The 14,420-nt window shown below is 38.7% G+C and overlaps 1 protein-coding gene across 1 annotated transcript; it reads left to right on the top strand.

Moving 5' to 3' along the window:
• The first annotated feature begins 1,335 nt into the window (after window positions 1-1,335).
• On the top strand, window positions 1,336-13,924 carry LOC109238291 (uncharacterized mitochondrial protein AtMg00810-like). Its single transcript, XM_019404722.1, has 3 exons — window positions 1,336-1,407; window positions 1,563-1,674; window positions 13,218-13,924. The coding sequence occupies exons 1-3, from the start codon at window positions 1,336-1,338 to the stop codon at window positions 13,922-13,924; spliced, it is 891 nt and encodes a 296-aa protein (XP_019260267.1).
• The last annotated feature ends 496 nt before the right edge of the window (window positions 13,925-14,420 follow it).

The raw sequence follows: 14,420 nt of genomic DNA, 5'->3' as shown, positions 1-14,420 counted from the left end.
AACGTCAGGAGTATCAACGTTTATGGAAATTCCTAATGGGATTAAATGATGGTTATAGCCATGCACGTAGCCAAACCTTAATGAATTCTAAAATTCCTATAGTGAATCAAGCTTATGCTATGATCCTTCAGGATGAAAGTCAAAAGTTGGTAGCAGGAGGTAGTTATTGTGCAGAGTCTATAGATCCTACAACATTATTTAGTTCTAAACTTGGTCAAAAGCAAAGGAGAAACTTCAACATTGAATGTGATTTCTGTCACTTGAAAGGCCACAGGAAGGAAGAATGTTATAAGTTGATGAAATGTGATTACTGTAATAATAAGGGACATTTGAAAGCCAATTTCTACAAACTGATAGGCTATCCAGCAGATTTGAAGCCTCAGAAAGAGCTAATATGGTTGGAAGTTCAAAGAACCAGCAGATCTCACCTTCATCAATCATGATGACTTAGGAGCACACTCCTCAACAAAATGGAGTAGTGGAAAGGAGGCACAGGCAAATTCTGGAAACTGCAAGGGCTATTAGATTTCAGGGGCACTTGCCGGTGAGGTTCTAGGGTGACTGTGTGGATGCAGTTGTTTACATAATAAACAGGGTTCCTTCTACCATTCTAGGAAACAAATCACCTTTTGAAGTCCTATATGGGAGACAGCCTTCATTGTTACATATGAGATTCATAGGTGCCTATGTTTTGCAGCTAATCTACCAAGGGGTGATAAATTTGAACCTAGTTCTATAAGGTCAGTGTTTCTGGGGCATGCAAGTACACAAAATGGATATAGATTGTATGACATTGAACACATGACACTCTTTATTAGCATAGATGTGCTATTTCATGAAGATGCATATCCATTTCAAAGTTTCACTCAAGATTCTTCCTTTTCTATAAATGAGTTTCAGAGGCTTAATTATCCTACTGATCAGTCTCCTATTGTTCTGCCTTCCAGCGATAGAGAAAGGGACAACTTAGTTCTATTTGCATCTCCTACAACTGTTGAGCATGTTCCCAGAAGCATTAATTCATCACCAGCTACTTCTATACTGCCACTTGCAGAAGAAGTAATTGTTGAGAGACATGAAGGACGCACAAGTGATACTGGGGAATTGAGAAGGTCAGACAGAACTACTAAGCCTCCTATTTGTCTTAAAGAATACATTGGGCCAAAACAAAAGCCCAATTCTTCCATTGTATTTCACTATAAGTATCCTATTGGTGATTTTATTCAGTATAAAGGATTATCAGCTTCATATCAGGCCTACATCACTCAGTTGTCTTCTAAGATTGAACCAAGTTATTATCATAAGGCAGCTAAGGATGTGAGATAGATTGAAGATATGAAGGCAGAGATACAAGCATTGGAGGACAACAAGACATGGGAGGTTGTGTCGTTGCCTCCAGGAAAGAAGGCAATTGGATGCAAATGGGTGTAGAAAATCAAGTACATATCCAATAAGGAAGTTGAAAGACATAAGGGTCGATTAGTGGCTAAAAGGTATAGTTAAAAGGAGGGACTGAATTATCAAGAAACTTTTTCACCCGTAGTAAAAATGGTTACTGTCAGGTCTGTAATCTCCATAGCAGCAACCAAAGGTTGGACTCTCTATCAAATGGTGTTTACAATGCTTTCTTGCAAGGAGATTTGGAGGAAGAAGTGTACATGACATTACCTCAAGGTTTCTCCCATCAACAAGGGAAGTCACAAGTGTGCAGATTGCTTAAGTGTCACGACCCCAATTTCCCTCCTTATGATATCGTGACGGCACCTAGTCTCCAAGACTAGGTAAGCCTAAAATTTACTGAATTAATAGCAAAATTTAAGCAATAACAGTGAATTTTGATATGGAAATTTCCATACAATCCAACAATCCCAAAATCGGCAGTACAAGTCATAAGCTCTAGTGAGTTTGCTAGAAAAATTCCTAAATACAACTATTTCGGAATAGAAATAAAATAGTACAAGTACAATATCAGAAAGTGACTCCGAGGCCTGCGAACGCGACGTCAGGTTTACCTTGAGTCTCCACAGCAAATCCCGAACAGCTAGCTATTGATCAACTAACTCTGAAATACCTGGATCTGCACAAAAATGTGCAGAAAGTGTAGCATGTGTACACCACAGTGGTATCCAATAAGTATCAAGACTAACCTCGGTGGAGTAGTGACGAGGGATAGTTAGGACACCTACTGGACTAAACAACCTGAACAAGTATGAAGGTGAACTAATGGGGAAACAATGTTAATATAAAGTTAAGCATGGTAAGGAATAAAAAACAATACTCGCAATGAAACACTAGAAACAACAGTTAGCAACAAGAAGCAAACAGAAATACTGTAGAGTAAGCTGGACACAGTCTAAGTCCGATGAGACCAAATAAAGGAAAAATAAGTAACAACTCAACAAGAACAACCGCTTTTACGCCAGATCTATTCAGAAATTTCCACGAGGTACCAAACCTCATAATCACAAATCATGGGTCCCAATTCATGAACCCTAATCATTTAGCCTCTTGTGCCCACATTACAAATTCATAACCGCACGCATGACTCACGTGCCAAGAGAGTGACAATATATAATATCCGCATGGACCACTCACGTGCCAACAGGATAACTCTCACATAGAAGGCAAGTACACGGGAGTACATGTAAATGGTCAATAATATCAGGATTCATCTTCTTAACCGATATGGGTGATTTATTTATGTGTATGCTTGTGCAAGTGTTCTACCACAATTCAAGTCAACAAGTAAGAGTAGAGACAATGAATGGCACATAAGAACCATCACCATGAAATGTACATGGTATAACTCACATAGGGTAGGCACACCACTACACAAATAACAACAATAACAATGCCTACAGGCCATCACAAGTCACCACAAATCATTTCCCAACATAGCCCACCTTGTCTCACCACGTGCGCTATAATAAAGTAAATGCCCGCCTTCTCTCGCCGCACATGCATAATAACATTCCCACCTTGTCTTGCCACATGCGTAAACCCACATATATAGCCCGCCTTGTCACGCTGCATGTGCATATATCCATAGTAACAATAGCACGCCAGAAATCTCATGCAACATAATAACAATCGCACGGCAGAAAGAGGTAAACAATAGGTGTCACGACCCAAACCGATGGGCCGCGACGGGCACCCGGTACCTTACTCAACTGAGTACCAACATAACGCATCTTTTCATGTCATACTATCATACATAACTGAGCCGGAAGGCTGCTGTGATATAAGTAGAATACAATATGTGATACCAACTTATACATAAGATATACGGGCTTATAAGGACAAAATAACCACTCGTACACTGAACATAGGCCGACAAGGCCATACAATATTTTACGTACATGACTTCTGTCTACAAGCCTCTAAGAATACATAATTTTCATAAAGGTCGGGACAGATTTCCGCCATACCAAACAATACACATCTAAATCATACTAACCAAACAAGCAACTCCGAAGCAAATGGAGCGCACCAACCTATTCCGCTGAGCTGATAGCCTACTTAGAGGGCTCTCGAACTGTCTATCGGGACCTGCGAGAATGATAAGCAGCATCCCAAGACAAAAGGGATGCAGTACAAATAATGTACCGAGTATGTAAGGAATGAAAATCAGTAAATAATAGAAATGAGAGAAACATAGAGTAAAAGACTCGACATGTACTTTTGCATAGCTCTGTGAATCATTTCATTTTTATAATGTCATGCATATGCATATAAATGTCATACCATGCATGGGTATATGCGTTCATAACATCATCAAGCCTTTGAGGGCATCCCATCATATCATCTCAGCCACTATGGGCAAATCATCAACGTATACCAGCTGATCAGGTGGTGGTGCGTATATAACGCCGTAACCTTTTCCCATATCCCATATACATATAATATACATATATACGCGTATATAACGCCATCAGGTCATGGGTCAATGTACATAAATGCAATGTATGAGAAGTACGTCAATAAAATCTTTCGGAGTGTCATAAGACTATTTTGCCTTTGAATAATACCTTAAAGTAAACTTTATCAACTTACGTATTCTCTGAGACCCATGAAAAGATGATAGAATAATTTGACACATGGGGAATCAAGAAGATAAGCATCTCTAATATTTCTATGAATAGATTCATTTATGGAAATTGTGCATTTGCTCTTTTCGTTCGTATCATATGGATCATGCCAAAAGAAAGAAGGGATAGCCTTAACATACCCGAGTCGATTCTCTTGACAATTCCTCTAACACACGTTAATTTCGACAAGCACATGACGGCAAGATCGGAGTAGGAAAAAATCCATATGATATTCTTGAGAAAGATTGCACCGTATTCCTTTAGAATCTCAAAATCCCATTGATATTATTTTGTGAAATCTCATACAAATTTTTGTAGAAAATTTCATATGCTCACTTTGTTAATTTGATCACAACCTTTCAAGGTTGTTACTGAAGCAATACGTTAGAGCCTTTATGGCTTTTCTTATGAATTCCATCTATTTTGTGAATAATGCAAAACTTGGAGTTAAGAAGAAATTTTCAATCCTTTCTTAAATGATTGCCACCTTTCATGTTATAACATGAGTCATTTCAATTTGCAAGGGGGGACTGCCACCTCATGCAATATAATTGATGAGTAATATCCCATTATTAAGAATCCCATTATCCAATAATTAATTCCTTAATTAATTGGGTAATATTCCATTATTCAATAATTAACCAATCACCCACATAATTAAGAATTACCTCAAATTACTTAAAATACTACTCACTTTCACATACCTTATACACCTTACTATCATGGTCATATGGTACCTTGTATGGCACTAGCCCATAAATACCGAGTACTTTAGCTCTGGCCGTATTTTATCCCAACATGTCAAACTTGGACGAAAATTCATTTTCTTTGACTTGATTCCCCTCTCACCTTCACGAATTTACTCATTACTTATTTGAAATAGCTTAATCCTTATAATCTCCAAATAATCTTTTGCTTGGACTGATGTCATTTACCTTACGACAAATTTAACGTACAATACTACAGGGTGCAACATTATTGTAATTTAATACTGCGAAGCATAACATCATTGTAATGTAATACTGCAAGGCGTAACATCATCGTGATATAATACCGCGGGATGCAATATCGATGTAATATTGCGGGGCGTAACATCATTCCCCCCTTTGGAACATTCATCCTTGAATGTTGACTGATGCTCTTATCATTTTCATAACTTATAGCTCTTGTGAATACCTTAATACTCCCCTTGCCATTTAGGCAGTTGTTTTGTGAATAAATCCAAAGGCCAGGGAATTCCCCCCTTTAGGCCTCTTTCTCACACCACGACTTATAGTCAGAATCCTTCCAATCTCGTAACTGTTGCTACCTTCGATCATGCAGCCTCTACGACTTTGACCTTGTAAATGCGCTTATGCGAATCTTCGCTCCTCTTTTTTCTCTCTAGTTTTTAGCCAATCTCTAGGCCTTACTTTGTAAACATATACAGAGCTTGAAAAGTTGCCCCTCTGGGCATCTATGAGTATATTGAAGTTCTTCGCTCAGTACTTTATTGAGCTCACCAATATTGTTATATCTTATCTCATAGGTCCATTTATCCATCCGTATGAATTTACTGCCATAACTCTTACTTTGATTTATCGTTGCTAAGGTATGATACCGAATTCCAGCTTACTCTCGTTGCTTATCCCATATGTATAAATTTAAGTCCTTTAATGCTTCCTCGTTACTGCTCATCTTAAGAATGACAACAAAATCTCATCTCATACTTTGTGACTTTTGTCCATCCGTTGTTGATTCACCTCAATATTGATCTACAATATACCACTGATAACTTGAAACTTCTTACGTAATTCCTTGCCACTAGGGGCTTACGTTGCATCGAGGAATATTCGAAGTGATTTTCCTGATCCACTTAGCGGCGATATTGTACTTCAACAATCGTATTTTATAGCATCCCAATGTGATTCACTTACGTTGGTATTTTAATCCCGTAAAATTCATGAAATCCTCTTCAAGTCATTACTCAATCGAAGGCCCAAACGCCATCCTTTATCTATCACAATCACATCCACTACCAGGGCAACATTCCATTTCCTCTAGATGTTATTAGTCTTAGACTCCTTTGAGTTCATTCAGGCTATGCTGAACTTTCTATAACTTAGAGAAACCATTAGCTCTCTTGTTTTCATGGGCTTAATCCCGAGGACTTATCCATTATCGTTACCTTCTCACTCACCCTTTCTTATCCTTACTCCTGTCATAAAACTTTGTTGCTTTACTATACTTTAGCTTGCGACCTATACGTATCTATTTACACTATTCGTAGCCTTCCATCAACTTGCTTACACCATAGATTTCCTTGTGTTATTCTGGAATATCAAGTGAGACATCACCTCGTCTCTAACTCTTCTTCACTCTCTTGACTAGATCTCTCGGTACTTAGAAACCATAGGCTGGAAGGTGCGCCACTGACGACGCTGCTATTATTCCTGGATACTGAATCCCAGCACTTCTAGCCTTCTATCTGAAGTATAGACTATTCACAACCTTCTGCATTTGAGTATCCCGTACGTTATTCACCTTTTACCTTACTCACCTTAAAACCTCGTATCGTATCTTCTATCTCTTTCATGACCTCCCTTCCACATATGTATAATTCACGTCCATAACTTGAAGCTCTATTATAATAATTGCACCTCTGGTGCATACACAATCCGGTGGGAGCTTCATGCTAACTTCTTACGAGGCTGGTACTATTCTAACTGGCTAAATTTAACATAGGACCGTTATAGAATATGGCGACTGTACTATCCCTCTTGTACCTCATATATTAAGAGTAATCCTGCATTGTTCTCACACGAGGTTTATAATTTTCTGAGTCCAATAATCAGATTCCTGATTTACTTCGTTGATGTAACTTTTTAGTTTTCTCCTTCTTCTGATCAGCCTTAATGTAGGCTTAAGCTACCTCCCGATCTACGGTTCATGGTATTAGTTATTATTTTTAGCCTTTCATGGGCACTGAGGAAAATCCATGATACAATCCTTTAATAATTCAATCATTCGTCTATGTCCTGGGCTCAACTCTTTCTTTTAACTTATACCGGAATCTTCTACGGCTGTATATGCTGCATGTATAAAACTCCAAACTTTTAAGTGCGTTCATAACGTAACTAACTCTGGATCATGTATCGAATAATTCCTTTCGTTCCATTTCAGCTTTCTTCAAACGTAAGCAATTGCTTTTCCTAGTCTTTTTGCCCACTTGTTGCGTGCATACATAGCTTATCTGAGTTCTCACGCATGCCGAAAATTTTTGTGCAAATCATACGGTCTCAAATATTACTTTTGGTTTTACTACCCACTCATTAGCCATGGTAGGTGCCACTTTCCTTTGGAGTGCATACAATGCTGTTGTGAGACTTGTTATTATAAGACCATTTCCTCCTTAGGTCACTGAGCTTGGGTTAAAGCTTTCTTCTTTACTTTCTCAGCTAGTCTTTCATTGTGGTATTTAGGGAGGATTCTCTGACTCTTGTAAAGCCGCGAGATAATTACACCGAATACTTGAAATATTTTTTTGATGTCCTTTCTCACCTATAATTATCCGTAGTTTACGCTCTTGCGCTTGTAGGGTCACTTTTGAACTTGATATTTTGATTGTCTTCCCAGTGGGACTCTCTTTCATTTCCATAACACTCATACGGTATCTTTAACTACCCCAACTCCTACCTGAGTATTTCTCAAGGTCATGATGTCGTATCTGTGAGGCTGAATTTCCCGTGTTGGGGTTCATTCTGTTTATCTTGCACGATCTTCTGATTTGTCTGTATCCTCTTGTCTAGACATAACTAGGCTCTTCCTGAATCAACTACTAACCACTCGTTGGCCCATTCTCATATCCATATTCCACGTAATCTTCCTTGGGTTATTTCCTTTGTCTTGACTTACCTCACGTACTGGCTTCTTATCTATCAATAACATCCCGGGCAGGAACCCTTACTTCCTTTCCTTGACTTCGTGCTTGCATAATGTTCTAGAATCGTAGCATATCTTTAGGAATTGGATAAGTGCAATCTCGTTCCTTCCTCATTTTTTATCACATTCTTCCTTTGCCATTCCATAGTTACTAGAACCACTTAAATCTGACTTACTGCCATATCACTCCATATTCCCCCTTAAGGGAGTACTAACATTTAGAGTTACGAAGATCTACCTATAGATGTTTTACCTTTTCATCTTTGGCGTCTTTTCACATCATCGATGACCCTTACTTGCCTTGCGGTAATCCTTCTGTACCAAGGATAAAAAATTCCTTACTCACGAGGGTGACACTTGGTGTAACTGGCACACATAGTCTCTTAAGCTTATCTTTGCTCATATTGCTTGTTTTAGGGAAGCGTATCCCTGAATGACCATTCTCTGAATTCATCATGGATCTTCTTCTGTTATCCATTCTATTATTGCCGGAATGCAATCTGAAATTCTCATGATGCTGACTATTATCAAATTACTCAGTTCCTAATTCATATTTAGTTTATCTTGTTCACCAGTCCATACCGATTTCTATTACTCTGGGGTCTAACTTTTCCTTCTATTAATCACGTTAGAGTCGCAAAATTATTTCTCGAAATGAGGATGTAACTGTATGGCCTATACTCTTTTGTTGTCTTAAGGCCCATCACCTTTCGTCTCTTTCTTTATTTGACTATAGGTTCTGTAACACTCTACCGTTGTCATCCATGTATCACATCTCACTTATAATTCTTCCTTATCTCTCTTCTCATTACTCTGCTAATATTTCTGCCCATCCCTTTCTTGTGAAAACTTCAACACGACATTCTTTTGCTTTTAGCTCTCCCTACTTCATTCATCGGCTCTTCGGGTTGCTCAACGTCCTCGCTCTACTAGGGACCAGAGTCACACTAAGGTAATATTTATCCCTTCCAGGCTTTCAGTGCCTATCTTCTGAATTTTTTTTTGATCATGCTAGTATTCACATCTAATAGTAATATTCTAGAGTGCACCATCTGGGTGTCTCACAAGGAGATCTATTAGCACATTTGCAATATCCTTCGGAATGTCAGCTAATGCTAACAATCCATCTAACATTTTGGGTTACTTTAACCCCAGCTGGATCTTGATATCCCGTCCTTCTCTTAGACTATATTTGTTAGCTCCCATAGAGCATAACTTAGATCGGTGTGGCCAATTATACATACCTCTGTTACTGTTGAAGGTAACCAAAATGCTTATATCTCTCTTCTTGAATGGTAAATAAGGATAATCTTCGCTAGCTGGGTACCTCGTACTCTCCTTCACCTTGCTTCCTTTACTTGTTGAAACTTGTATTTATCTTTTGAATCTCTCATTGTCTTTTACCATAAAGGTGGATAGATATTCTTGCCATAAGGCTCCTTTTTCAGAAGCTCACCGGGTTCTTCTGACTCAACTCTTTCACAACCGCATTCAATCCCTTACCAACCATCTTCTATATGTAGGCATTGTCGTATTATGAATAAGATAGAGTTTAGGAAATTTAGTTCTTGCGACTGAGCTCTACCACATGATCTAGAGTAAGAAAAAAGAGTGACAGTCCTAAATGCTCTATAGCCTCCTGCTTATAAGTGTGGTGCACAATACACCCATAAACAAGACTCTACTAGACAGGGCTTGTAGACTCCCTAGGACAGAACTGCTCTGATACCACTTTTGTCATGACCCAAACCGATGGGCCGCGACGGGTACCCGGTACCTTACTCAACCGAGTACCAACATAACGTATCTTTTCATGTCATACTATCATACATAACTAAGCTGGAAGGCCGCTGTGAGATAAGTAGAATACAATATGTGATACCAACTTATACATAAGACATACGGGCCTATAAGGCCAAAATAACCACTCATACACTGAACATAGGCCGACAAGGCCATATAATCTTTTACGTACATGACATCTATCTACAAGCCTTTAAGAATACATAATTTTCATAAAGGCTGGGACAGAGTCCCGCCATACCAAACAATACACATCTAAATCATACTAACCAAACAAGCAACTCCGAAGCAAATGGAGCGCACCAACATCTTCCGCTGAGCTGATAGCCTACTTGGAGGGCTCTCGAACTGTCTATCGGGACCTGCGGGCATGAAACGCAGCGTCCCCAGGCAAAAGGCACGTCAGTACAAATAATGTACCGAGTATGTAAGGAATAAAAATCAGTAAATAATAGACATAAGAGAAACGTGGAGTAAAAGACTCGACATGTACTTTTGCATAGCTCTGTCAATCATTTCATTTTTATAATGTCATGCATATGCGTATAAATGTCATACCATGCATGGATATATGCGTTCATAACATCATCAAGCCTCTGAGGGCATCCCATCATATCATCTTAGCCACTGTGGGCAAATCATCAACGTATACCAGGTGATCAGGTGGTGGTGCGTATATAACGCCGTAACCTTTTCCTATATCCCATATACATATAATATACATATATACACGTATATAACTCCATATGGGCATGGGTCAATGTACACGAATGCAATGCATGAGAAGTACGTCAATAAAATCTTTCGGAGTGTCATAAGACCACTTTGCCTTTGAATAATACCTTAAAGTAAACTTTATCAACTTACATATTTTCTGAGACCCATGAACAGATGATAGAATAATATGACACATGGGGGATCAAGAACATAAGCATCTCTGATATTTCTATGAATAGAGTCATTTATGGAAATTGTGCATTTGCTCGTTTCGTTCGTATCGTATGGATCATGCCAAAAAGAAATAAGGGATAGCCTTAACATACCTGAGTCGATTCTCTTGACAATTCCTCTAACACACGTTAATTTTGACAAACACTTGACGGCAAGATCGGAGTAGGGAAAATCCGTATGATATTCTTGAGAAAGATTGCACCGTTTTCCTTTAGAATCTCAAAATCCCATTGATATTACCTTGTGAAATCTCATACGAATTTTTGTTGAAAATTTCATATGCTCACTTTGTTAATTTGATCACAACCTTTCAAGGTTTTTACTGAAGCAATACGTTAGAGCCTTTATGGCTTTTCTTGTGAATTCCATCTATTTTGTAAATAATGCAAGCCTTGGACTTAAGAAGAAATTTTCAATCCTTTCTTAAATGATTGCCATCTTCCATGTTATAGCATGAGTTATTTCAATTTGCAAGGGGGGGGGGGGGGGCTGCCACCTCATGCAATATAATTGATGAGTAATATCCCATTATTAAGAATCCCATTATCCAATAATTAATTCCTTAATTAATTGGGTAATATCCTATTATCCAATAATTAACCAATCACCCACATAATTAAGAATTACCTCAAATTACTTAAAATACTACTCACTTTTCACATACCTTATACACCTTACTATCATGGTCATGTGGTACCTTATATGGCACTAGCCCATAAATGTCGAGTACTTTAGCTCTGGCCGTCTTTTATCCCAACATGCCAAACTTGGACGAAAATTCATTTTCTTTGACTTGCTTCCCCTCTCACCTTCACGAATTTACTCATTACTTGCTTGAAATAGCATAATCCTTATAATCTCCAAATAATCTTTTCCTTGGACTGATGTCAATTACGTTACGACAAATTTAAATACAATACTACAGGGTGCAACATTGTCGTAATTTAATACTGCGAAGCGTAACATCTTCGTAATGTAATACTGCAAGGCGTAACATCATCGTAATATAATACTGCGGGACGTAATATCGACGTAATATTGCGGGGCGTAACAATAGGGGAGCTCCCGAGGTACCACCTCGTAGTCCCAAAAGTAAATATGCAATAGGGGCCCTCCCAAGGTGCTGCCTCGTAGTCCCAAAAGTAATTATGCAACAGGGGCGCTCCCGAGGTACCGCCTCGTAGTCCCAAAAGTAAATATGCAACAGGGGCACTCCCGAGGTACCGCCTCGTAGTCCCAAAAGTATAGAAGCAACAATGACAAAAGCACAAGAATACGGCAAGTAAATCAGCTCGGGAACTCCATGACACAGAGAGGCGGAAGAACGAACTCACAAGGAAAGGTACAACAAGAAATAATGGTACAACATAGAAGTAACTCAACAAGGAAGAGATATTGTGTAGCAAAGATACCACATAAGTACAAATTCAACGATAGGAGGGATAACGTGAATCAACGACTCCAATTAAGGGTAAGTCAACAATGATAAGATATCGCAAATCTTCAATTAGGGTTGAGCAATTACGGAAGAGAATTAACAAACTCAATTAAGGATAAGCAATTGCGGAAAGGATAGCATTGCAATAAAAGAAGTAACAACTTCAATTAAGACACATAAGAGTTTAATCGGTAATAAGAGTAAAACATGGAAAAATTAATTCCAATTAAGACACGTAAGTTGAATTTAGTGAATGTGGAATTTAACATAATAAAACGACTTCATATCTAATGAACATAAGAAGCTAAGATCCCTAAACGGTCAAATTTCCACAAATAAGCCCGTGCACGTACTCGTCACCTCGCGTACACGGCTTCACACGACACAATTACCACCAAAGACTCAAATCCTATGGGGTAGTTCCCCCACACATCAAATTTTTCATGCAAGTCTCAAAATGACATAACAGAGCTAATCCAACTCTCAGAATTGCAATTCGAGCCCCATATCAACAAAGTCAACTCCCGGTCAAACCTCTTAGCCTTCCAAAACTTCAACTTTCCAATTTTTGCCAAAATGCCTCAAATTATCCTACGACCCTCCAAATCCAAATCCGGACACACGCCTAAGTCTAAAATCACCATAAGAAGCTATTGGAATCATCAAATTCCATTTCGGAGTCGTCTACACAAAAGTCAAACTCCGATAAACTCTTACCGTTTAAGCTTCTAAAACAAGAATCCTTCTTCCAAATTGATCTCGAATCATCCAAAATCCGAACTCGACCACACACACTAGTCATAATACATAATACGAAGCTGCTCGAGACCTTTAGCCACCAAACAGAATGCTAATTTTTAAAACGACCTGTCGGATCGTTACATTAAGTCACTTTATGGACTTAAGCAAGCTTCGAGGCAATGGAATATTAAGTTGAACCATAACACTTCTTAATTCAAAGGAGAGCCACTTTGACTATTCCCTGTTCACTAAGAAATAGGACTTCCATAATGTAGTTGTTTTGGTCTATGTTGATGACCTTCTGATTACTAGTGATGATGCAGACCTTATTTCTGCTACCAAACATATTCTGCATCAAAACTTCAAAATTAAAGGGCTGGGGGAGTTGAGGTATTTTTTGAGCATTGAATTTGCTAGAAGCATTGAAGGGATATTGTTGCACCAGAGAAAGTATGCTCTTGAGGTCATCTCAGATGTTGGTCTTACAGGATCTAAGCTTGTTCATGCTCCTTTTGAGATAAATCAGAAACTCACCTCAGTTACATATGATGATCACCTCTATCTTAAGGATGATTATTTGCTTGAAGATCCTAGCGCCTATCAAAGACTGCTAGGCAGACTCCCCTATTTGACAATTACAAGGCTAGACATCTCTTTTGTTGAGCAATGTCTAAGTCAATTCATGCAAGCTCCCAAGAATTCTCACATGGTGGTTAGGTACATCAAACAAAGCCCGGGTCTGGGGATTCTTATGTCAGCTACTTCATCTACACAATTGAAGGCTTATTGTGATGTTGATTGGGCAGCTTGCCTTAATAACAGAAAATCAGTCACTGGTTACTTGGTGCAATTTGGTGATTCCCTCATTTCATGGAAGTTTAAGAAGCAAAGCACTATTTCCGGGAGTTCTGCTGAGGCAGTGTATCGTAGTCTAGCATCAACAATGGCTGATATTGTGTGGCTTGTTGGTTTGTTCGATTAATTGGGTTTTGCTCTCACATTGCCTGTTCCCCTTCATTGTGACAGTAAATCAGCAATACAAATTGCTGCTAATCCTGTGTTCCATGAACGAACGAAACATATTGACATTGATTGTCATTTCATCCGTGAGAAGATTCATCTAGGCTTGGTTCAAACAGTCTACATGAAGTCTGCTGATCAACCTACTGATATCTTATAAGCCAAGGGCTTGAGTAGTCTTCAGCATACTAACTTACTGTCCAAGCTAGTCCTCAAAAACATTTTCATTGGTCCTAGTCGTTTCATTAGTTATCGTCGTTTTACGCGAAAGGTCATCTGGAAGAGTTGCACCTCTTCGGTTGAATCCAACCTGCTGGCTATAAATACCAGGCCATTTTCTAAGATTTTTCTTATGAAAATTCCGAAATCTCTTCTTCCTTTTTGCATTTTTTTTCTTCTTCCAAAACAAAAGCAATTTGTGATTTACAACCACCATTTGTGTTCGTTGTACACTGGTG

Source organism: Nicotiana attenuata, unplaced genomic scaffold, assembly GCF_001879085.1.
Source record: "Nicotiana attenuata strain UT unplaced genomic scaffold, NIATTr2, whole genome shotgun sequence".
Taxonomy (NCBI): Eukaryota; Viridiplantae; Streptophyta; class Magnoliopsida; order Solanales; family Solanaceae; genus Nicotiana; species Nicotiana attenuata.
Note: the sequence above shows the minus strand (reverse complement) of the source record. Positions and strands in the feature narration are given on the sequence as shown.

Bases quoted from the DNA above. Each gene is read 5' to 3' on its own strand.
- LOC109238291 (XM_019404722.1), top strand. From the start codon at position 1,336: ATGAAGGCAGAGATACAAGCATTGGAGGACAACAAGACATGGGAGGTT. The intron at 1,408-1,562 runs GCAATTGGATGC...GGTTACTGTCAG, and splicing joins CGTTGCCTCCAGGAAAGAAG to GTCTGTAATCTCCATAGCAG. The intron at 1,675-13,217 runs GTTTCTCCCATC...TCCATAATGTAG, and splicing joins GTACATGACATTACCTCAAG to TTGTTTTGGTCTATGTTGAT.